General features: G+C 29.3%; 2 protein-coding genes across 8 annotated transcripts; one reads left to right on the forward strand and one right to left on the reverse strand.

The window, feature by feature from the left end:
- The first annotated feature begins 9,956 nt into the window (after positions 1-9,956).
- LOC105644278 (Core-2/I-branching beta-1,6-N-acetylglucosaminyltransferase family protein) lies at positions 9,957-13,735 on the forward strand. The gene is made up of 5 exons (XM_012229577.4): positions 9,957-10,448; positions 11,137-11,859; positions 11,950-12,025; positions 12,149-12,264; positions 12,929-13,735. The coding sequence occupies exons 2-5, from the start codon at positions 11,298-11,300 to the stop codon at positions 13,426-13,428; spliced, it is 1,254 nt and encodes a 417-aa protein (XP_012084967.1). The 5' UTR covers positions 9,957-10,448; positions 11,137-11,297; the 3' UTR covers positions 13,429-13,735.
- Positions 13,736-16,885: 3,150 nt separating this feature from the next.
- Positions 16,886-24,707, reverse strand: LOC105644276 (protein SPA1-RELATED 3). 7 transcript variants are annotated; one of them, XM_037635223.2, is made up of 8 exons: positions 24,684-24,707; positions 22,308-23,342; positions 21,973-22,130; positions 20,541-21,513; positions 20,300-20,467; positions 19,877-20,188; positions 17,674-17,733; positions 16,886-17,402 (listed from the first exon to the last, which is right to left on the reverse strand). In XM_037635223.2, the coding sequence occupies exons 2-8, from the start codon at positions 23,193-23,195 to the stop codon at positions 17,214-17,216; spliced, it is 2,748 nt and encodes a 915-aa protein (XP_037491151.1). In that variant the 5' UTR covers positions 23,196-23,342; positions 24,684-24,707; the 3' UTR covers positions 16,886-17,213. The 7 variants fall into 7 exon arrangements, with proteins under 7 accessions (XP_037491151.1, XP_020538925.1, XP_020538924.1 ...); XM_020683266.3 differs by lacking the exon at positions 24,684-24,707 and adding an exon at positions 23,831-24,128; XM_020683265.3 differs by lacking the exon at positions 24,684-24,707 and adding an exon at positions 23,782-24,128.
- Positions 24,708-24,935: the final 228 nt, after the last annotated feature.

Raw genomic sequence — 24,935 nt, forward strand, 5'->3', positions numbered from 1 at the left:
TTTAGAAATAAAGCTTAATTTGCCCTACACTCGCAAGCAATATTCAATTTGTCAAAACGTTAACTTTTTATATAATTTATTCTTCAAACTTGCAAAAAAAAAAAAGAAAAACTCAAATTTTATAAAAAATAATTAATCAAAATTAAAAATCAGTTAACATAATAAATCAAAAATATTAACTAGAAAAAAAAAAAAAAAAAAAAAAAAAGAGTCACTTAAAAGGCAAAGCCTAAATGCGACTGAAATTCCGATGTAATATAGAAGCCACGCTGTGGACATGCGTGGACGGAAGGTATGCAACCAAAAATTTGTCTCCTTTCGTCCGCCAAAAAGGACTGTTAGTTTGCACTATTAGTGCCAAATCTAAAAAGCCACCTCTTCCTTTTTATATATTCCTTCTGATTTATTTATTTGGATAAAAATAATTTTATACCGAAATTAAAAAATTAAAGAGAGAAAATGATAAAAATATTATTCAAAAATCTAATCACATTCAATTGTACTTACCATAAACTTTATACTTTGTTTTTTATAAAATTTAATAAATTTATTTAAATAAATGAGATATTCTAATTAGAAATCTTATTCAAATAAGTTAATTGGAAGTATGTAATTTTTTTTTTTCAATTTCATTTAATTCTTTTTTTTCTTTTCTATGATAAAAATTTCAGCCGTTCTTCAAATTAGAAGTCCTCATTAAACGACTTCCACTCCGTGTCATTACAAAGTGGGTCACTAGTAAAGCCCATATAGTAGTAAAAGAGCTCAACCCAATAACCCAATTATAACTTACAACGAACAACCTTATCATGCTTGCTTTCGGTTTTATACAAAATATAGGCCTAATCTATTAAAATTCCCCAAGTTTAGAAGTTTTTATAATTTTACTCCATTTTAATATTTTTATATTTTAACACCTGTGCCCGTTCTAATGGTCCATAAATCTGACTAATTTTCACTTGCTTTAAGAAGCAAAGAGACTGACTGGGAAAAGTTGGCATTGCGGAGGGTCAAACCCATAATCTAAATCATGATAATCAATCACGCAAGTACTTTTTGCCACTATTTGATATATTTTGAATCATCATGTGATATTAATAAAAATAAAAGTTAGAAAAAATTCTCTGAGTCTACCCAATTCATATGGTACAAATTAAAATTTTAATTTTTAATAATAATTTAATAAATAAATTTTTGTTACTTACAAAAAAATTTCAAATCATGAAATAAAAATCAAGTTAATAAAATATTATTAGTTTTCAATTACGTATACGAAAGATAAAAAAATCTTAAGTTTTGTAAATTTTCATAATATAGTCAAATTATTTTTTATTTAATTAAAAATAAATAACTTCTTAATTATTTTAATTTCACATTTCAAATATTGTATTTCTAAATCTATAAATATGTCACCCACTAAATGTGTATATAATTTAATATTTAAAGGACATTTAAAATTTTATTTTTATTATAAATTTTATGTACTTATTCAACAATAAGATACTATACTTAAAAAATGATGGAAGTACCTTTTTATTTACAATTTTATCCTTAATTGCAATTGAGGGTGCAATTGTTATAAATTGTTAAAATTAGGTAAAATTAATAGAAATGTTAAAATATAGTGAAATTGCAAAGTTTACAAAATTCGAGAGATTTTGATACGTTTGGTCCACGTATATATATAAAAAATAGATTATAGATTCATTTCCTACTTTCCTACTTCGGTTTAGTTTAACTCTCCTTCTCTTCTAGAAATTTTTCTTAGCAAAAATTAATGCACCTAGTGAAAATTTCTGAAGGTTTGCACGAAGTTTATGTTTAGTACAAAATTTATAATTTTTTTTTAAATTTTTAATCACAGTCTTCTTTTCGATTTATAATCATAAATATCTAAAAACATATTAGATTTTAACTTGCATATTATAAGAGCCATATAGAAAGCGATTCTACCAGTTTAATAATTTTCATACCTTTGATTAAAGAAAATGAAACCCAACTGCTATATTGCCAAGCCCAGCAGCGTGGGCTTCTAACGAAGCAGGGCATACATTCCCTCATGCATCATGGTTGGATAACAATCATAACTCGTTATAAAATATGAAAAAACAACATCAAGCCATATATAAAAATAGTAAAAAGCCATATATAAAAATAACATATTATTGAATATTTATCATTTAATTGCTTTATATATATATATTTGCATATCAAGAAATAGAACTCTAATTAAAAATGATTAGGATTTCACACTTTCAATAAAAATAAATAATACATCGCTCAAACCAAAAATGCAAGCAACAAATGTACCAATGAGGCAACACAAAAAATTGAAAAGATGACTAATCACCATTTATTGATTAAAAAAAAAAAAAGTTGAATGAAAAGTTTACCTCTTTTTGCAACGCAGTTTCATCCATGCTAATAACAATCATATGATAATTATGTTTTAATATTCCAATTTTATAATAAATTAATCTTTTCAATTAAGAAAAAATATTTCTTTTTCAATCATTAATCTATTCAATTAGAGAAGGATTCTTTTATTTTTAGCCAATAAAATTAAAATTATATTCCTGACAAAATTTATACAATGTAAAATTTATAGATTCTATAATTCATAGAATCTCACATTTCTTTCTTTAGTTGAAAAACAAAATAAATTGGTTTGAATTCTATTTTGAAATAAAATTAAAATACCATTATATCTATATATAGTCAATTTCATTAAATTTCAACTGTGAAGAGTAGTTGACAGTTGAAATTCTAAAATTATTATGGTATTGGTCAATATCTTGTGTATTGGTCAATATCTTGGTCCTCATTACATATAATATTGTTATGGTATGTATGTTCCATTATAGCATTCCACGTGTTATTCCATTTAATATCTTTATTTATTAATTGGAGGATTATTAGATTAATAGACAAACGTTAGACAAAAAAATGAGATTAGTAAATATTGAACCTTTTTTTTTATTAGACTAATGATATTCCTAATTCATTAATCTTACTCGCGTCATATTAAGTTTATGAGAGAAGTAATCTCAATAGAGATTTTCTTTATTCAAAAAATTGGATATCTAATATCTTAATTAAGGGACTTAAATATTTTCTTCTAATACCAACTGGTCGGTAAAATTTTGAACTTCTTAAAATCCACTCACTTTGCATTTTTATCTATCATTCTAAGTTTTTAAATATTAATTAAAAAAATAATTGAATCACTTAAACTATAACAAAATATTTTTCAATTCGAATACATTACTCTCTGTCTCACTTAATTAATCCAATATCAGTAATTCTTTCTTCATTAATTTACTGCTCTCTCCGTTTCATTTTAATAACATCATTTAATCTTTTCGCAAGGATTAAGAAAATGATTGGAATACATTAATTTTTTAAAAATATATAGTAGAATGTCTAAATTGTCTTTCTTAAAATATAGATAAAATATAGAATGCCTAAATCTCCTTGTCTAATTTTGCTACAAAATGCATAATAAATATAGATAAAATTGAAAAAAAAAATTAATGTACTCTCAAAATCTTAAATGAGCACTTAAAAGTGGAACAAGATAAAATGTTCATTGACGTAGTACTAAAATTAAAAGGGACAAATAGAAATTTATAAGATGGGCTTTAGAGAATTATAGAAAATAATTGTTATGTTAAGCAAAAATAAAGATAAAATTTTTAAAAAATTACTCTCTCCATCTCATTTTAATAGCAATAAATAAACATTTTACCTTATTTTATTTTAAGTGCTCGTCAAGGATTTCGAGACCAAATATTAATTATTTTTCCTAATTTTACCCATATTCATTAAGTGTCATTTATTTTTATATTTACTTTTAAGAAAGACAACTTAGACATTCTACCATGCATTTTTAGAAAATCAATGAATTGCAACAATTTTCTCAATTCTTGTAAAAACAACAAATATTGCTATTAAAGTGGAACAGAAGAAGTAATTAATACACAACTATTAGCTTAAAAGAGTGTACTTCATAATAGATTGGTGAAGTTTTCATACAGTTCAATGTTTTATAGAATTCACAAACATAGCAAATTGGTGAAGTGTTATCCTCTACCACGAGTGTGAAAGAGCTCAGTCGGCTCGTGAACTTTTTGAGCTGGACTCGTAAAGAGTTTGAAAAAATTTTACTCGAATTAAGTTTGAGGTCAAATTTGAGCTCGAGTATGCTCATTTAGCAAATGACTCGAGCTAGACTCAAAAAGAGTTTGAAAAAATTCAACTCGAATTGAACTCGAGGTCGAGCTTGAGCTTGAGTATGCTCATTTAGCAAACGAGTCAAGCTTGGTTCGAAAAGAATTTGAAAAAACTCGACTCTAATTGAGTTTAAGGTCGAACTTGAGCTCAAGTCAGCTCATTTAGCAAACAAGTTAAGTTTGAATCTAAAAATGTTCAGTTCGAAAGTTCGTCGAGTCTTATCAAGTTTTTATATTTATATTATATAATATTATTTTAGGTTACCTTAGTCTCGAACCTCGAGCAGAACTTGATTTTAAACTTTTTCGACTTGAATTGAAGACTCAAGTTGAGCTCGAATCGAGTTTAAACGGAGCTTGCTTGGAGGCTGTGCTCATTTACACTCCTAGTCTAGCAAATTTTCGATTATTTAATTCAGATGTTAAAACCAAAGTGTATCATATATGATACTTACTAGAATTCAAGTATCTTGTACAACCACACAACATATTTCAAAACGCTTAACGTATTTGTCACGTCCATGTACCACATTTTATATTTCAAGCTGTTAACTATTTTTAGGGAAACAATAATTATAATCGTGAAAGGAAAAATTATATTAAATAAGTAGGATATGAAATCATTTAAGAAAAGAGGAAAAATATTAGATTGCAGCTATTTTTAAAAGAATTTAATACTTCCACCCTGAAAGGTAATCTCAATTTAAAATGAAAGCACTTAAAATGCTTCTTAATGTCTTGTACGACATAACCATTCAAATAATTGTTCACAAAGGAATCTTAATTTATTTTTGTAATTAATTAATATAATTATTGATTTAATTATAATGATTCATCTATTTTTAGTATTTGAATTACCTGTACACTGAATCAATAACTATTTGCTACATAAGACAAACCGTCACAATTTATTATTATTTACCTTTTTTTTCCTCTGAAAATATATAAATATTCTCATTTTAATTAAAATTTTTTATTGAATCGAGGTCCGTGCAGTGGGAATAAGTAATATCTAAATACTACCGTGCAATATCCATCCCAACCCATTAATTTGGATTAAGTTCTTGTGAGAGTGACTCTTTCAACTCAATTTTTTCCATTTACAACGCCAGAATTCAAATCCTAGATATTATATAAGGGATCTAATATCTCATTTCACTAGACTAACTTACAGTTGGTCAGATAGTCTTTAAAGATAGTCTCATTTTAAAATGACAACTTTTCATGCTTCTAAGTCTCTTGTACGACATAATTTTCAAATAATCGTTCATATTTAATAACATGACATTTTTTATTATGTCTTAATCCCTATACATCCTAATCAAACAATCTTATTTTACTTTTGTGATTATCCATGTAATTACAGGAATTGTCTTCTCTTAGTGTATGAACTCTTTGCACACTAAATTAATGATTATTTGCCATATGAGAAAACCATCAAGGTTTATTATTTTTTTTTCTTAGTGGAAAAATATAAATATCCTTATTTAATTGTCACCCATCACCAAGATTAAGTAACATCCATATAAATCATAGTTATACAACCCAACTCCGCCTGATAGGTCAAACTGAATAACTGGTAAATTACAGTGTGTTTGAAATAAATGAATCATGATTATAGAATTCATTTATAAATAAATTTCAAGTAAAATTCATTTGTAAATAAATTTGTCATATTTGGTATGCTACAATTTAAAATATAATAAATTGTCATGTTTGGTATGCTATAATTCATATTTAATAACTTGTCATTTTTTATTAAAATATAAATAATAAATTTCAAATAAATAAATGCACTAATATTTCACACTAATTAATTAACCATATAAGCAGTAACATTCATCATGATAATTATTTTTAATTGATGAAAAAGATTTTATTGATTTATGTAATTAATTTAGAAACAAAAAAAAATTAAGAATGTTATTATTGTTTTTAATTGCATTTGAAAACAATTGTTGATAATCAGTTTTTATAGTTTCACAGTAATAATAACTAACGTTATTACTAGACTTCAAAAAGAAAAAAGTAAAATGTCATTGGTTTGAAATTTTCCAAAAAAAAAAGGAAATAAAATAAAAACATAAACTAATGTCATTATTGGATTAAAAAAAATAATGTTGTTATAGTTTGAAATTTTTTAAAGAAAATAAACAAAAAGGAAAAAAAAGTAAAAATAGTTGAGTTTATAGTTGAGGGTAATTTAGTCAATAAATATTTCAATAGTCAATTTTATGAAATTTATTTACAAATTCCATCAATTTTAGTAGAATTTGAGTTAGATATTGCCTAATTTCATGGAATTCAATTCGTAAAATTTAAATCTGTATTTTTTTTTTTCATTCTAACCACAATATTTTAAATTTTCCAATGAATTTTATAAAATTTTGTGAAATTTGTTTATTCCAAATGAGCTGTTAGACTCAAAATTTAATCGGTTTTGCTTTTGAACTATTTAACGAAGAAAATTGTCGTTGAATTGGTTGTCCTGCATTGACCCGTTTGACTTAGAATTATTTTTTTGACATTTTAAATTATAATCATTTAAATATATATTTATATAAATATATAAAAATTAAGACACAAAAGTTTACGTGGCACAATTCTAAAGTATTAAAATGATATTTAAAAATGACAAATATTAGAACGAAAATCAATGAGGTTGATGTATTAAAATATCCTGAATTTTTGTATTTTCACTTTATTTTGACGTTTATGTCAATTTTGAGTTTTTGCAGCAATATTACCCCCAATTATAATTAAAAATAGAATTTAAATAAAAATATTTTCATTTTATTTTTAAAAAATAATTTTAAATGTCCTTTTAATATCAAATTATATTCACATTTAGTGGGTGACACATTTATAGATTTATAAATATTATATTTGAGGCATGTGCAATTAAATTTATTAAAATTTTATTTATTTTTTTTGTTAAATGCATAATATTTTGACTATATCATAAATCTAAAAAATTACAACAATTATAATTTTTCACCCTTAAAATACAGATAATATAAAATAAAATACGCAATTAATAATACATATTTTTTTAATTTAATTTGTACGCCATCATTGGGATTTTTTGGTAAGTTGTAAAAATTTATATTATAAAATTATTAATTAGTGAATTTATTCAAAATTAAATTTAATCTATGCAACTTATTTGTTTAGACTAATGGAATTTTTTCAATTTTTTTTAAAATTTTTTGTAGGAGTCATATGATGATTTAAAAGTAATGAAAATTTTTTTTTATTTAGCACACCAAGCATAGTCTAGTATAAGTGCATATACAATTTAGCAATAAATCCAAATTCAAATCTCCACTCCTGCTCAAAAAAAATTTTTTATTATTTACAATTCCATCCTTAATTGCCATTAAGGGTGTTGTTGCTACAAAAAATCCAAATTGAGATAAAATTGACACAAATATCAAAACATGACGAAATTATAAAAATTTATAAAATTCGAGATATTTTAATATATTAGGGCGAATCAATGTGTGCAATGCATGTTCTGAAATACTAATACATGTGCATATAATGTAACAAATTCAGAATTTTTTTAAAAAATCAACATAAAAATAAATAATAAAATATTATCTAAAAATATCTAAAACATGCCCTTCTTACTTCACCTTGATTGTTTTGATGAAAATGAAAAGTAAGATCAACATCTTGTCCTCGAACACCTTTTTTTTTTTTTTCCATGATAAAGTGATAGAAAGAGATTGTCTTTTAAATTGTGAAATCAACTAAATCTAATAATAATATACATGATTAGTACCTATTGCCAAACATGAAAAGAAAAACAATAATCACATGTTCTATTTAATTATAATAATCTGAACTTTTGAAAAAATAAGTATAATGATTAAATTCTTTTTCAAAAAGAATTAAAATAAAATAAGAATTAATAATTCAAATGAAATAATTCAAATTACATAATCTAATATGGCCTACTTCTCAAAGGGTAGCTCATAAACGAAATAAATAATTAAGAGTATAGTGAAATTTTTGGACGCATTAAAACATTGAATATATTGAGTTTTAGTTTAGTGATATTTTGAATTTATTAATTATTGATCAAATAATAATTCACTAGCGAACTCAAAAATAAATAGAATTAAAATGAAATAAAAAAATTATACATTAAATTACCCAAAAAATATTTATTTGAAATTTGAAAGCATGTTTTCACCATACTTCAAAATCTTTCTAATTTATTTTTTATTTTAATCTTGTCAAATATTTGGTTACAATATATTTATTTTTTACAATAAAGATTTATGAACGTCCATTTTTATTTTGTTTACTGTTTTTCTTTATTTTTTACTTTTAAAAATTAATTGAAATTGTTTGAGAAATAAAAATTTACAAAAAAAAAAAAAAAAAAAACAAACTACACCATCTTAATTTCTCAATCTATCTATTTAACTATCTAAAAATGAAATCAATCAAATTGTCTAATTTAATTCAAATCAAATTGATTTCACAATTAGATCCGGATAATCAACAATAAATACTAAATCAATCAAATTGTCTAATTTAATTAGATAAAAAAAAAATCCTAAGTGAAAGAAAGATGGAAGCAATCAATTAGATGAAATCCATGATGCATATAATTTGATCAACCTAATTAAATATTAAAACATCATAAAATATTATTAGTATGGCCAACCCCTTCTTGACATTAAATAAAACAAAAACAGTCCCTGACTTCTTGGAGTCTCAGTCATGGTCTTTCTATTGTAACACTGCACAACATAAAAAAATAAGTAATCTCAATCCATTTGGATGACCGAATTCCAAAAATACAAACAACACAATTATTTTTTCCATTTATAATTTGCAGGAAATATTTTTTAAAATTTTTCATTCTTTAGAGCATTCAGTAAAACAAACCAATAGGAAATATTTTCTCGATCAAAGAAAAATTAAGTCATTTTTAAAGAAAATTAAGTTATCTTTAAAGAAAATGACTTCTCATTTTCTCCCATTTTCAAGAGAGGACAATATTTTCCATGTATCGAGAAACTTATTATGTCCTTATATATTAATCATTAATAGTCACATCAATAGTTACCATTTACCATTAGCCACCGTCGCCTACCACCACTGGTCACTGTCAACGTTCATAATTTACTTTTTTTTTTGCATTTTCTTATATTTAACAATAAAATTTTTAAAATACGAAATTTTCTATTATTATTTATATTTTTTATGGTGTTAAAAATTTTAATATTTAACTAATTTTTAATATTACAACCAAATAATAAAAAATAAATTATTTTTTGAAAATAAACGGACCCTTAATTTTTGATAATTTTTCATTAATAAAAAAATAAATTTTGAAAACTTTTCTTTAATATTACCAATTTTGAAGTATTGACTCCAATAATTGAAAATTATCAAATTATTCGTCCAATCAACAAATTTCTTTATAAATTGAGGCCGAAAAAGATTCAAGAGCTAATAATCCAATAACATCCATCTTATTTTTTACTATGTTTTTTCTTTTGTTTTGTTTTTTTTTATGAATGGCATCTTATTATTATTATTAGTTTTTACAATAACAATTGAACATACCAAAATTTGCCTAGTATGTGTTAAGTAAGTATTCAAACCTTATAATCTTGAGTTCTTGACATATATATTTAAACATTTTCAGTCTAAAATATATATATATATATATATTAAACACTACAACAATCCAAAAACGTCAATGGCTCGACCAAAACACACTTACAAGGAAAAAAAGTTCTATACAAATTGTTTGCTTTGCCGTGTTGGGTCAAAATCCTAAGCTTTCTCCCACTCTTGCTTTCTTTCTTTCTTTCTTCTCCATTGTAACGGAAATTCCTAAGCCTTAGAGAGAGGAAGCAAGAAAAGCAAACAAACAATCGACAAAACAGAGAGAGAGAGATTCTTTATAAGTTTAAACAAACTGAGCCACTTCTCTTCATACACGTCCTCTATACGATCACCCACCTTTTTTTTTTATATATTTATTTTCCTTTCTTTATTATACTCTCTCTCTCTCTCTTTTCCCTTTCGTTCTCTCTTTGTGTTCTTCTCTCTCCTATCTCATTTTGTCATTTATTTAATAAGAAGTTACAAACATTGTATATGGTTCCTCTCTTCTCTTCTAAAGGTTCTTGAACTCCCATAAGAACCATAAAGATAGCTTCTTGAAGTTGTCACGAACATTTGCAGGTTCTTTTTATTGTTCTATAATTTCTTTTTGCTTTCTTTTTTTCCAATATAATTTAATGAGAAAGCTGATTTATTTATGTTCTTGCATCTTTCTATTTTTGTTTTTGCTCTTTAATTTCTTTGGCGTTTTTGGGTTCAGCTCTGTTTTTTTGTGAGATTGGATCATTGTTTCGTTACTTGCATTAATTCAATGATTTAAATCTTGGATGTTTAGATTTGGGTTTTGTTTATTGTTATATGATCTTTGTTCATCTTATGGTGTTTGGTGTGGTTTTGGTGAAATCAGTTTTTATTTTAATTTTTTCTGATGTTAGTTACATATATATTAGGATCTATAAAGAAATCATGGCAGAGTTAACATTGTGGAGATTAGTAATTTGTGTCTTTTTCAATGGTTTCCTTTGGAATTTAGATACCTGTTAGCTAATTGATAATGAAAATTTAGCTAATTGATTTTGTTTGATTAATTTATTGGTAATTGGTCCATTTTGTTGATGTCTGTCTCTTATGATTAGTTATTTTTTAATCACACAAAATTATTCTCTCTCTCATATTTTTATATGTTGTTCTTTTATAGTATTTTATTTTTATCCTCTCTGTCTAGATTTCCACGAAATCTTTTGATTTCTTTATTAGTAGATGACATGATTCTGATATATTGTTTTCTTGTTGGTTATTGCTTTAACAGCTTTAGTTTCATTTGGAATTCTATTTTTAAGGAAAGAAATCAACAGAAAGGAATAGTATTTGATATTTGATCTGGCTCATATGTCTATCTGTTGAGATGGGCAAACAACAAAAATTTGGGAGTTGAGGATCGGTTATCAGAACCCATGATAAGGTCTTGCAATGGGGACCCTAAACATGGAGAAGAAATGGGTTTTCCCTTTAGTCATAAGCTCTCTAATATGTGTATTCCTTTTAGCAACTTCCTTCAATATGGGCCTCATTTCTTCATTACATACTATCAATCAAATTTTCAACATTTTTCCATCTCGAATGAACCAATCAATGGAAGGTTATGCAGAAACTAAGGTTTCACGATCAACTTCTCAGAGTCCTGGAATTCCTAAATTTGCCTACTTGATTTCTGGGTCTAAAGGTGACTTGGAAAAACTTTGGAGAACACTTCATGCCCTTTACCATCCACGGAATCAATATGTTGTTCATTTGGACCTTGAGTCTCCGGCCGAGGAAAGATTAGAGCTTGCTTCCCGAGTTGAAAAACATCCTCTTTTTTCTAATGTTGGGAATGTTTATATGATCACCAAAGCTAATATGGTTACTTATAGAGGACCTACCATGGTTGCTAATACACTTCATGCTTGTGCAATTCTTCTCAAGAAGAGTAAAGATTGGGATTGGTTTATCAACCTCAGTGCTTCTGATTATCCTCTTATAACTCAAGATGGTTGGTTTATGTTATTTAACTTTTATGTATCTTCTTCACTCTCTTTGAAATAGATACTGATTCCTTGATTAACTGGCTTGGGATATGCAGATCTTCTTGATACGTTTTCAACCATAAACCGAAATTTGAACTTTATTGAGCATACAAGTCAATTGGGTTGGAAGGAGTGAGCTATCTGTCTCTGCCCCACCCCCCTCCCCTCTCCCCTTCTCTTCTCTTGCATATACAATACAACACATTGGGAACCCACTTTTTAGTTAATGATGCCATATCTGATTCTGTTGTTTAGGGAAAAAAGGGCGATGCCTTTGATTGTTGACCCTGGGCTCTACTCAAATACGAAGTCAGATATATACTGGGCCACACCACGAAGATCCTTGCCGACAGCATACAAATTATTCACCGGTGAGTTTATGTATAACTTTGATGCTTGTTAATAAGATTGTCAAGTTGGGACTTGCAAAGTTATGCAAGAAAATCAACTGAAAATTTTTCTTTTTTCTTTTTTTCAATCAATTAGTAAGAAGTATTGATTGTTGTCAACCGCTTATTTACAGGCCTTTGTTTCTTTAACATATTTTTGTTTAACTTATTGGCAATTATAAATGATGGTTCAACTGGCACCTATAATTTTATCTTGATTTTGGGAAATCATTTAGAAATATAGAAATTGAAAGTGAAAATATATGCTGCAGCTAATTGATCTTTAGATTGATCGCACAAGGCATCTTTTCTCTATTTCTCAGCAAGCGATGATTTGAAAGAATTGTAGTAAGATTTCTGTGCTTTATGTGTACACATCAATCTGTAAATAGACTGGTGAAAGAATTGTTCACTTTAAAAAAGCAACGATAAATTTGTACAGATATAGTTATCAGAATTGATGAAAACAAGAACAGATGTTGTACTGCAGGTATTTCTGTAATTGAAAAGGAGAAATTTCTGAATGCTTATGGTTGGACAATAATTTCTAATGCCGACTTCTTTAATGGAACTAAAATGCAAAAACATGTGAAAATATGCAGTTCTTTGTTCAACTAAGCATTAATCAGTATCTGCTATTCTGCAGGTTCAGCATGGATGGTTCTCACACGTTCATTTGTAGAGTACTTAATTTGGGGTTGGGATAATCTACCGAGAATCTTACTTATGTACTACACAAACTTCGTCTCCTCTCCTGAAGGCTATTTCCATACTGTAATATGCAATGTACCTGAGTTTGCTCAGACGGCTGTCAATCATGATTTACACTACATTTCTTGGGACATGCCCCCCAAGCAACACCCACATATACTTTCACTTAACGACACGAAGAAAATGATCAACAGTGGTGCTGCCTTTGCAAGAAAATTCAAAAAAGACGATCCTGTCTTGGATAAGATTGATAAGGATTTACTCGGTCGAAAGAAAGGAGGCTTCACTCCTGGTGGATGGTGCTCTGGTAGCCCCAAATGTTCGAAGGTTGGCGATCCGAATAAGATCAAACCAGGCCCAGGAGCCAACAGATTTAAACACCTCATAGCTAGAGTAGCTTTGTTGTCAAAGCTTAACCAAAACCAGTGTAAATAGATCTCCTAATCATAAATGCTTGCAGATGGAAGAAGGATTCCAAGTTCTTTCTGTCTGCAAGCCAGAAGGCACCATATTGGAAGATTTCATCTATGAAGAATTTTGATGTTGCAGTTGCAGCTATCAGAAATGAAGTTATGCTAGTGTTATTACAATCACACTCTTCTTGCAGTGGTAAAATCTAGTGTAGTACAATCGCTTTACTCTTTGTAGGTTCTGTTCTCTTACTTCCACATTTATTGCACCAGTTCTGTATGTTACTTCAAAATTTTTGTCATGGTAATAATTAGATATTTTTTTTTACTCATTCTGTGGTTTGGTTGTGCAAATCTTATGACATATATTAGAAATCTAAGCTCAATTTCGAAACTTACGTTTTAAGGTTAGAGGGGTTTATAAGTTATAAGAAGTTTCGTTTCTGCTGAAATTGAGAAATTCATGTTTATCATCTTTTTTATAAATTCGAATGCACTAAAATCAAATTTAAGAATTAATCAGTGACACATTCTGAATAGTAAATACCATAGAAATTCCAAATTAAAAGAAAAGAAAAATGCAGAAGTGCGGTATAGCAAATCCCGCAGATGAAGCTCCTGATTTTGTCACATTGGGAAGTTTTGGTCACATTGTCTGAAACAATTAATTATCAATGCAAAGCTTTAGATCAAAGAATGAATTTCTATGGTATTGACTGTTGAGTGTTGAAATTATCAAAACGCTGACAGGATCAATTATGGTTTTGGTCACATTGACTGTTATGTGTTATTTTGTGGACCAAAGTAAATACAGTGTTAATATCTTATAGGTAAAATATATATGAGTCTTTAAATTATATTCAAATTAATACTTAGATCTTTTTATATTTTAGAAATAACTATGATATACTTCCGTCGCACTATTAGGTCTTTTCGGAAAAAAAAAAAAATGAGCTCTTTACTTTACTGTTAATTAAATAAACTTTTTAAACGAAATATGTTCAGTTTTTGGACGGAAAGAGCTCACAGTTTAGATTGAAAAATTGAATAGTGAGATAAAGTTCAAGTTAGAGATGTTATAGTTATTTCTCAAATATAGGACTTAAGTGTTAATTTGAACATGATTTAGGACCAGTTATAACTACTATTAATTATTTGATTGCAATTTGCAAGAAAGTAATTGGAGGATTACTTCATTTGTCCACAAATATAAATGTTTAAAATTATTGCATATTGATTAAGAAAATAATTAATTCTTTTAAATTATAATGAAATATTTATTAATTTGACTAAATTATTCTTTAGAAAATTCTAGAAATAGTTATTCCATTTAATATAATAAGAATAAATTTAGAAAAATTTTATTAATTACTCCATCTATTTCACTTAAACGGTCAATGTTTAAGTTTTTTCTTATTTCAAAATATCATTTTTTAAAATTCAAGAAAAAAATTTATTGTATTTTACTCTTATATATTGAATCTCACTGTCACCAAAAGAAAGATTGAAATGTAGAAATGTGAAAGGATATTGAAGTAATTTAAAATGAAAATTTAATAAAATTAAGGTAAATTAATTATTTTCTTATTCTATTTAAGAAGTTAAAAAGTTTACGGTTAGAATGAACAGACTGGAGTACTTCTTTTAATTGCTTAAATGCTTCTAGAAGGAGGGGTATGCATTTGGAGCATTTCAATTTTTTTTTTTAAAATTTTCATTTTTAAAAAAATTGCTTCTAGAAGTTCTCTCCACTAGGACTGGCTAGCAGCCTGGCAATAAGCAACTGGCTTATTATATTGGATAAGAAAGGGAAAATTTAAATAATGTTTGAAAGAAAAGGACAAAAAAGGTAAATGCCAAAACAATGGTGGCCTTGAACAGATATGGTTGGCAGATAAGTTATAAGCTGCCTCCTCAACTAGATCCATGTGCTTGTTCAAAGCTTATTTTTCACATTTTACAATTAAAATTAAACAAAAAAAAAAGAAAAAAAAAGAAAGAAAGTAGTTAGATAAAAAAAAGATTTATATATTTAAAGCACTGTCAATTTGTGATATGTATATATTAATTATATATATCCCAATTAGATCTATAAGATTAAATCATTTTAATCTTAAGAATAACTTTTAATTTTTACATTTAGCGATGGTAAATGCTATTTTTTTTTAAATGAGAAATGAATATCATTACCTTGAGGAAAAATAATTCAACACATACTGAGCGTAACGATAGTATACTCTAGCCATTATATATTACAAGTAGGAAAAAGTAAGGTTGGAAACTCTTCTATTGACCCGAGGAGATATGATTTAAACTTGAATATATTATGTTATCATTTATGCACTTAGCACCGAGTTATATCTTGGTGTGTTGTTGATATCTACCTATTTTAATTTTATTTTCTATAAAAATAAAGAATTTGCATCATGACATCTTAGCCCCACATATTAATTATCCCTTACATTACTAAGATTAGAGGGATCGAGTTTATTACTGTCTCTATTCCAAAATATAAGTCGTTTTACGATGATTGTTTTGTCTCAAAATATAAGACATTTTGGATATTTTGAGGAGTAATAAATGATTTTTTTTTTTAAAAAAATTTACTCTTATTTATATTAGATACAAGTCAATAACTATCTTCACAGGTTGCCATTAATTTTGAGATAAATGACAATTTGGTTAATTTAGTTTTGATTTCATTAGAATTAATTGCTTCTTACGATTTATATTTTGGAACAGAGAGAGTATATTTTTAGTAGTGCATACCCAATCAATGTCTTTTTCAAAATCAAAATTTATAATCTAGTAGAAATAAAATTGGAATTCATAAACTCCTTAAAATAAAAAGATTTGGATTACTAAAACCAATAGTCTCAATGTCAAAGATGATGACTATGATACGCTTGGCTATGTCATTTCACCAATTTTGTTGAATATCATTATCAATGTAGAACTAACTAGTCAAAATGGTTGTACCCAAAGTTTCATGCTTGATGTTCGTTGGTTTATTGATATTTCTATCTTGAGTGATTTTTCTTGTTCATTTTTATATTTGAACTTACTCTAATAACCTTTGCATATCTTCAAAATTTTGAAAAAGAAATCTAAAATGATAATAGTAGATTTGATCTTGGATCAAAATATGAGCCATTTGGCACTATTCATACATTTATTGGCCTTTTGCCCCCTAAAATTTATTTTTGCATTTCATTTTCTTGATTTGCAGAAAGATACATAAATCTAAAGCAAAAAATTTTTACAAAATTATGACAGAATGATCATTTTACACAATCAGTCAAATGATTAACGTATTTCTCTCCTGGAGAACTTAATTAATGGCCTCTTGACAGAGATAATAAGATACAGGTAAATGCATTATAAATCTTTGATAGTTAAAACATCTTCCAAACCTTTCTATAACCTAAAGATTCCTATAGAGATAACAAGAATTGAAAGCTAATGGAGAATGAAAAAGATCATTGTCAAAAAAAAAAATGATTGACTATAAGCATTGCAAAATATACAAGGAAAAATCAATTATGTGCTTTTTCCCCCTGAATTTTATCTACAATACAGTGTTTCATTACCGAGTATTTCATTGCAATAATTTGCATCCTCTATCATCTAATCTCAAAAATTGTATCTCTAATCGCAACCGTCAAGTTCCTATATCACTTGCCTATCTTAGTTTCACAATTTCCTCTGGTACAAGATTATTGTCCTGAAATCAAATTTTATCCAAACACCATAGCTGTCTTTTCTCTTCTCTGCAATTCTGTTTTGATATTTGGACAGCATAAGTTCAAGTTAAACCATCTCCAAAATTTTGATATTCCCAGTAGAATTTGCAGCAACTAAGGTAGAGGACTGCCCGCGCCAGCAGACTGACGAAATAAATTGTGAAGCATCATCAATTTCATTACCAGAAAGAGGATCAGTGTTGTTGAACTTGAAAGACAATGCTGGCATGGGGAAAGCTTTATGGTAGATGAAAACCTGTTCCACAGAAAATATCTCATTCAGTAAACCAATAGTGATTAAGAAATGATAAAAATAGAGTTTCATTATTTTGTGATATTTAAATAAAAGTTTCCACTAGTGTAGTAGTGCTTCATCTGGGGTCGAGTTCAAGTTGCTTCAGCATCACCCCCTGAAGCTGGAGTTGTAAGTGTGAGTTGCAAGAGATGATTTTTTCATCGAGTACATTCGGCCAGCATTTCTCACCAACGAACCGCTACATAAAATCCAGCAAAGAAGACATGCATACCTCATTTGTTTCCGAGCCAGTTGCAATATAACCATCTGATACTGACAAACCCACGAAGTTCTGCAAAAAAGTACAAAAATATAGACAACAAAACGTATGATAACAAGTCAAAATTTCCTCATTAATACAATACAAAAGATTATATATCAGACTAGATAGCAAAAGTATTTCTACTTAGCATAATATTAAATTGCGAAGAATGGGTCTGTTACTCTCTTTATCACATCTTTCTTCTTCTTTATAACTTTTGGTTTCCAATTTGAACTATATCAGCGGTTTGGTTTTAGGCAAAACTAATTTAACTCAAAAAAGTACTTCTAAAACATTCTAGACAATTCAACACAAAGAACAGATGAATTTTTTATTTCATTATTCAGCATCACATTTACTAGCTTTATTTCTTTGCATTAATCCCCCAGCTTAAGGATTTCAAATCTGATATGTTGAGGCAGTACAAGAGATGATAGAGAAAGATAGCATATAATGATTACAATGGTCAGAAATTGTACAGGATTTTGCATTATTAGCATTGTTAATTTTCAGGAAGGACATAGTACTGTGCTTTCTAGGGCATAATTTCAAGAATGCAACTCAATTGACCAATGAAGCAGTTTAAAGTAATGAAAATTCTTAGAAAAAAGAAAGTTCAACTGCAGTTTTTACTCATCTATAGATCAAATTGACACATCTATGTATTGAGACATGAATAAAACTAAGTTCAAGTTCACCTTAATAAATATTAAAAATATGCAACCAAAATTTTGCAAAACTATCATTTAAACATTATATAAGTTATAAAATAAGGTAGTGATCCTAGCAAGATTTGGCAACTAAATTATCAGAATATTATGTTCCTTAGTTTATCCGAGAAATTTTTGTTGTGTTGCCTAGAAAACACCTAGGAGAAAGAAGAAGACCTTCACCAATTTCAAGACAAAATATATGAGTACCATCAATGCATGCTTTCCTACAGAAGAGCACTTCAGGAGCTAGATTCTTAATGATGAGTCGACAAGGGCGTCGACCGTTTGGGTGGGGGAGAATGTAGGAGAGTGACTAGTGGTCAAAGTCACTTGGATGTTAGAGTCCTTGTCCCGGCCCTTCATAGGTGCCCCTACGCCTATGGAAGGTGCCATTGGTTGTCTTATTATAATCTTGGTTGCCTCGATGTAATACTTGATATATAAATAAGAATTACCATTTTGCCCCCATGTGTAATGTTGTGTTATGTTTTGTTATGTGTTCCTTTGTGATGTTTGAATTGTTCTTATATTCGAACCCATATGATTATATATCGGTATTATGTTGTTCTAACGCCCATTATTGACTAACTGGTTTAATCATTTTATCATTTTTTATTGGTTCAATTTCATACTTTTGTTTAATGAAATTGAATTTGCAATAATTAACTTAAACTGAAGTTTCAACAATAGTACTTTTACCAACTCCCTTTTTTAATTTTTCTTTTCATATCAATTATTGTCATTACGAAGTATATACAAAAATGTATACTTTCATTATCATTATATTGTTATTTTCTAAATTAATTGTTATCAAATTACTAAAGAGTTATTTATGAAAAATGAAAATTGATAGAACATACACATTTTCATCATTGGTTCGTTCAAGAAAGAACATAATCAAACTAATTGGTTACTTAATTTTCTTTGTTCACCACATAATATTAAAATCTTAAGGCTATAAACATTCAACTATGCCCTTTCCAGCTATGTTGTTTTAAGGATAAATTATAGGGATAAAGCATGAAGTATTATCCATTTTGGAAAAGCCTTAAATTTTATAAGTTTTCAATGTACCCAGAAAATTTTAGCCAAAAAACTTAATGTACTGCTTCCCTCCATACTTAAATTATCTATATAATAGAGATAGCTTTTCATCATTTAAAGAGGATGATGTGGTCCCATGTATGTCTTTTTGGGTCCTTGATCAAGTGATTCCCCAAAAAAATTGATGTCAAATAAAGCATCTATCAGATAAAATCGGAGGCTAATGCTTTCCATTCAAATGGTGTAAATTATCTCAAATGCTCCAATGTGTTAATCATGCCCAAAGCAGTCAAATATAGCCATGACAAGTGAATAAGAAAGAAAGCAAAATGACAGTAACTTTTATCCTAAAGCATTCACATAAGAAGTCCTAATAAATACTTTCAGATTCTGGATATAAAGAGAAGCAAATGTACCTTTATGTTCATGTGGCCTGTGAATGATTGAAGGGGAGTATCAATAACCCGAGAGGTGCACATTGACAAATCCCAGAGCTTTAATGTGTTATCCGTGGATGCAGAAACAAGGTTTGTTGAGTCTACAAACCTCACATAACTCACAGTTTTATTGTGTCCAGTCAATGTGCATAAAGGAACTTTTAAGTTACGTAGGTCATAATAATAAATTCTATGATCAGCTGAACCAAAAGCGAGAGAACGGCTAGAATCCAATGGAAACTGAACAGAACAGACATTGGCCTTTGTTCTAATTGTACCAATACTTACTCCCTGCAGTAGCAACCCTCGTAAGAGGAACAACTTATCATATATCCAGAATTAATCATACACAATAAGAAATTAGATGACATTAGTACGTTTAGTTTCAAAGCTGACATCCACCAAGTGCAAAAATAGAATTGCCTGATTGATATTCCATAGCCTAACAGAACAGTCATCGCTCCCGCTAGCCAACATTGTTGGATCTGCTGATGAAAAGTCAACGGACCATACACGTCTCTCATGTTCTCTCATTTCACTTAGCACTTGACTTCTTGTGACATCCCACACCTGATCGTAAGCAACTGATTCAATATCAAGAGATGTAAAGATGAAAGCGAATGAAATATAAGGCCTGACGTACCTGCACCACTCCTTCAAAGTTACTTGAAGCAATCTGGCTTTTGATGTAACTGTTCCAACATAAACTGCTTAGTTTTGACCTACTTGCCATTTCAACAACAGGATAGTGGATATCACGATTTTCATTTATTATGGTATCACATTCAAATACTTTTATCTTTTTATTCACACCAGCTGTAGCAAAAAATTCTCCATCACGATCAAAACTAAGAGCGCACACTAGGTTTGAAGAGTTTAACAAATCCCCTTGTTTCAAATCAGCTTTAACTTTTAACTTATTGAAAGACAGGTACTTGCACAACCCTTCAAGAAATGGACTTATCCATCCACTCTGTCTACTCTCAATATGATGCTCTCTTGGTGCTGAGTTATTAATGGAGCTTCTCTCAGTAACAACAATAGATCCTCTCCCATCACTACTTATTGGGGAATGTCTAATGTAAGGTCTCCCTGATGGCCTTATTGGCCTGCATCTTGTCATAAAATATGCTGACTCTAGTTTCTTAAAGTTCTTCATCAATCGCGAACTTTTAGAAAGTAAACTTTTTTGAGTTTCTGTGATCATAACTAAGTTCTGACCATCATCTAGATTATCATCACACTCCTCTTCATTGACAATCTGAATGCCTGGTCGAAATCGTTTTCTTGAACCCAAGCTAGAGGATTCGTCATTATCAACAATACTCAATGGAGGGAGATTTGAAGCTAAATTATTATCCTTCGTTTTTTCTGGACATGAGCCACCCTTTTTCTTAAGAAACGTTCGATGCTTCATAACTTCTTCAATATCAGAACAAAGAAGAGAAAGTGTATCTTGTAACTTATCAGCAGCTTCCTGTTTCCTTTGCTGTGTCAGCAGTAGGAACTCCAGTAACAAATCCTGCTCCTCTATTCTCTCTCTAAGCTGTATTGCTGCTTCTCGCTCTTCCAAATTCTCTCTTGGTTCATTTAGAAACTCGCTCTCCAACAACTCACTGCCACACAAGACAAAAGGAAAATTTAAAGAACATGGTTTCATGATGAAGATAAATGAATGGAATTAGAAAAATACAGATTATATTACGAAGGTAGAAGATTGTCTTAAACGTAATATTTAAACTGCATCTGATTGAAAGGATTAACAGAGTCTTATTTGTTGTGTTGAAAATTGAAATTTGCAAGAGAGGTGAGAGAAGATTAGTGTGCTTAAGTCCTGAGATGAGCTTTTATCAAGTTATGCTTTTATCATCTTTTCAATTGATAAGAATAATAGTTTCTCGCAAAATCATCTATAACATTACTCATTGAGTTTTCTAATGTCTATTTAAAAGGTAACTTGAAAATATTTGTGCAGATGCCCACACAAGGAAGCAATTAAAAATACATGCCACATCTAAAAAGTGAAATAAAAAAAAAATGGGAATGAAGGAAACAAGTAGGAAATGCTTATTGACCTTGTTTTCGGCCGACTACTAGGCTCAGGGTGCAGTAACCATAAACAAAATGAAGCTTGTTTTGGCCACTTCAGTAGTAGTTGAGGAGGAAGAACTCGATGTCTTAGACTAGACATAGTTCTGCTCTTGTCTTCTCTTGAGCTGAATGGGCAGAACAACTGTTCAGGAGTAGAACTATATCATATGAGTGCAGACAGACAATCAAGCAGGCTCAAAAATTTTAATCCAGGCCATTAAATGGTAAAAGAAAGTCAAATCAATGCACAAAGGACTAACAACATCCTTTTTATTTGCATATTTTATGTAATGAGAAACAGAATATGTTCATTACAGACCTCGAATAGAAGAACTCCAAGTCTGTAGATGTCTGAAGCACAAGAGATTGGTGAACCAGTAACCTCTTCAGGACTAGTGTACCAACTACTCTCCACTTGCAATATTTGCTTCATTGGAAAGGGCTGCTTCTTTCCTTCTTCTTTTTCTTCCTGTTCAATGTTCCTCATACCACTGATTTTATCTTCTTCAGACTCTTCCACCACTGGTACATGTGTGCCATGACCTGAGCTTGATTGAATGCAGCTAGCTTCTGATAAAGCATTTGTTGGAGTAGGTACAGGCCGAAAATCATCAATTCCTGACCTACTTCTCTGCGGGAACATGTCATTAGGCAAGGGAGAAGATACATTTTTAGTCTCCAAGGCTTGGCTATTCGGTCCATCCTCTAAAGAATCCGACCCAGAATCAGAACAAGAAGCTGACTCGATAAACGAGACATGGTTAAATGATGTAATCACAAAGCAAGAAGGGCGAACATTATGAACAACAATTCCTTGTGAATGTGCTACATTCACAATCTCCACTATTTGCCTAAATATATGTAAACATTCAAATTCATCCACAGATCTTTCAGGTTTGTCCAACCATTGCCTCAAGCTAAAATCAGCCCATTCTATGGCTCGGGTGAAAACATCAACTGCAACTTCATCCTTGTATCCCCCAGACAAACCAACCTGGTTTTTGAGGTTATGACGCGCCAGCACAACCCTATCAAGCTCCTTCCTAAAACTAGAATCACGCGATACAGGTATTGAATTCCAGTCTGAGATTATGATGTTACTTAACCCCCTAGAATTATCAGACTTATGCCAGCCAGACTCAGATAAGTTCTCCATTATTATCCCCCTACGGCTGCATGAAGGCCAGAACAAAGACATCCAAAACATATAGAAATTCTCTGGTTTCTACTACACCTTCCCATTTCCAGTTCTACTTTCTTCAATCAAAACCTCATTTCCATTGCCAAGGAAAAGAAATCAACTTTTCATCAATTCAAAGCTCAATAATCAGCTTCTCCAATAGAAATGTTATCCCTGCCAGACATTAAAGCAAATAAGATGAACTCTTAGCATGTAAAGCTCTTCACATACAAGAACACAAACATATTATAGCTAATATAAAAAAATCTGGGCAAGTAGAGAGGAAAAAAAGAAAGAAAAAAGGAGGCACACTCATTTTTAACACAGACCTTTTATCTTCAATTTCTTCCTTTTTTTTTTTTAGTTTATTTTTTGTAATTCTGGTTCATGCATCAGAAGAATTATATAACATGATTCTTTTCATATTCACTTTAGACCATAAAACAACAAAAGCACTACGGCCACTACCACAACCAATCAAACAAAAACTATAATAAATATATCCAAAAAAAGAGAGAATTCAAGATACCTTTTGACAACACAGGATCGCAAACACACGTCTACTACTTTAATCACAAAATCAAAATAAAGAACCGGCACCAGCTAAACCCACCTATAACATATGCTAGAGAGAGGAGAGAGGAGAGAAGATAAACAAGTACCAGCAGAACCAAGAAATAATCTTTCTCTTCTTTCTTGCTGAATGAACCAACTTGAAAAGAGAACCACACAACAGAACAAGCTTTTAGTTGCAGTCTCTACAAAGAAGCATCACAGCCTCAAAATTTTCCTTTTATTTTTCCCAAGCTAAAAAAACCAAAGAAAACACCTCCACAGAAAAAAAAGAAGCCCACACCACTTCGTCCTTCAATAAAAACAACAAAAAGAGTTTTTCACTTCACTTTGTGTCTACGTCTGAGACTCTCTTTCTCTCTCCCCACCTCCACAGTGTACTAAATTATATTAGTTTCTCTTTGAAGCATAAGGTTCACTCTTTTGGCTCCTCTTTGTTATCTTCCCGCTTTATTCCCATGTAAGCAACGTGGCACCACCATAGCCTCAAAGCTTGTTTCAGACAGATGAAAAAGTGTAAAAAACTAAAAATAAAAACAAACCTGTGGGCCATGAGTTGCAAATTTTTTTTAAAAAAAACCCTAATGGTAAATAAATTATAGAATTGATATAGGCTTCCCCAACCAAAAAAAGCTTTGAACTTTAATCATCAGAATGTACAAAATTAATCATCCCTAAAAAGAAAAGACTAAGGTTTTTAGGTTTCAAAAAGAACACATTAAACTAAGCTAAATTTTGTGGTTAACATTCAAACACCACTCAAAGAACAATTAACAAATACTTAAAAAACTTGGATACTTAAAGTATATTCATTGTTTAATCACAGGATCTAATTTTTTAATAAATAGCAACTAATCAATTGATCCACATAAGAAAAACGACAAAGCAACACAGAACAACAATAATAATAATAAACTAATGGTAATTTTGTATGATTCTTACAAGAGATGCAGTGCGTCTGTGTATTGGTGGGTGTCTTTGATCCTTTTAAAATCGAAGAAGAGAGATAGAATTATAGTGAGATTAGTGATGTAAGTAAATGTAATTAATTAACAAAAAGAGGGTAGGTGGGTCCAATTCTCCAATGAGAGGAATACATGTTACACCTGATGTATATCTCTAGCTATTCAGCAAGCGAATCCGATAAAAACATCCGAGGCAAACAGAGGTGCAACTGGATTTCCATTAAAGAAA

The sequence above is a fragment of the Jatropha curcas genome, chromosome 7 (genome assembly GCF_041381405.1).
Source record: "Jatropha curcas cultivar XTBG-Jc1 chromosome 7, XTBG_Jcur_1.0, whole genome shotgun sequence".
Classification (NCBI taxonomy): domain Eukaryota; kingdom Viridiplantae; phylum Streptophyta; class Magnoliopsida; order Malpighiales; family Euphorbiaceae; genus Jatropha; species Jatropha curcas.

Coding starts and splice junctions, on each gene's coding strand:
- LOC105644276 (XM_037635223.2), bottom strand. CDS start 23,195: ATGTTTTGGATGTCTTTGTTCTGGCCTTCATGCAGCCGTAGGGGGATA. Junction 22,131..22,307: donor TTGGAGTTCTTCTATTCGAG/GTCTGTAATGAA, acceptor ACTCCTGAACAG/TTGTTCTGCCCATTCAGCTC. Junction 17,403..17,673: donor CTGGCTCGGAAACAAATGAG/GTATGCATGTCT, acceptor TCTGTGGAACAG/GTTTTCATCTACCATAAAGC.
- LOC105644278 (XM_012229577.4), top strand. CDS start 11,298: ATGGGGACCCTAAACATGGAGAAGAAATGGGTTTTCCCTTTAGTCATA. Junction 11,860..11,949: donor TCCTCTTATAACTCAAGATG/GTTGGTTTATGT, acceptor TGGGATATGCAG/ATCTTCTTGATACGTTTTCA. Junction 12,265..12,928: donor AGCATACAAATTATTCACCG/GTGAGTTTATGT, acceptor GCTATTCTGCAG/GTTCAGCATGGATGGTTCTC.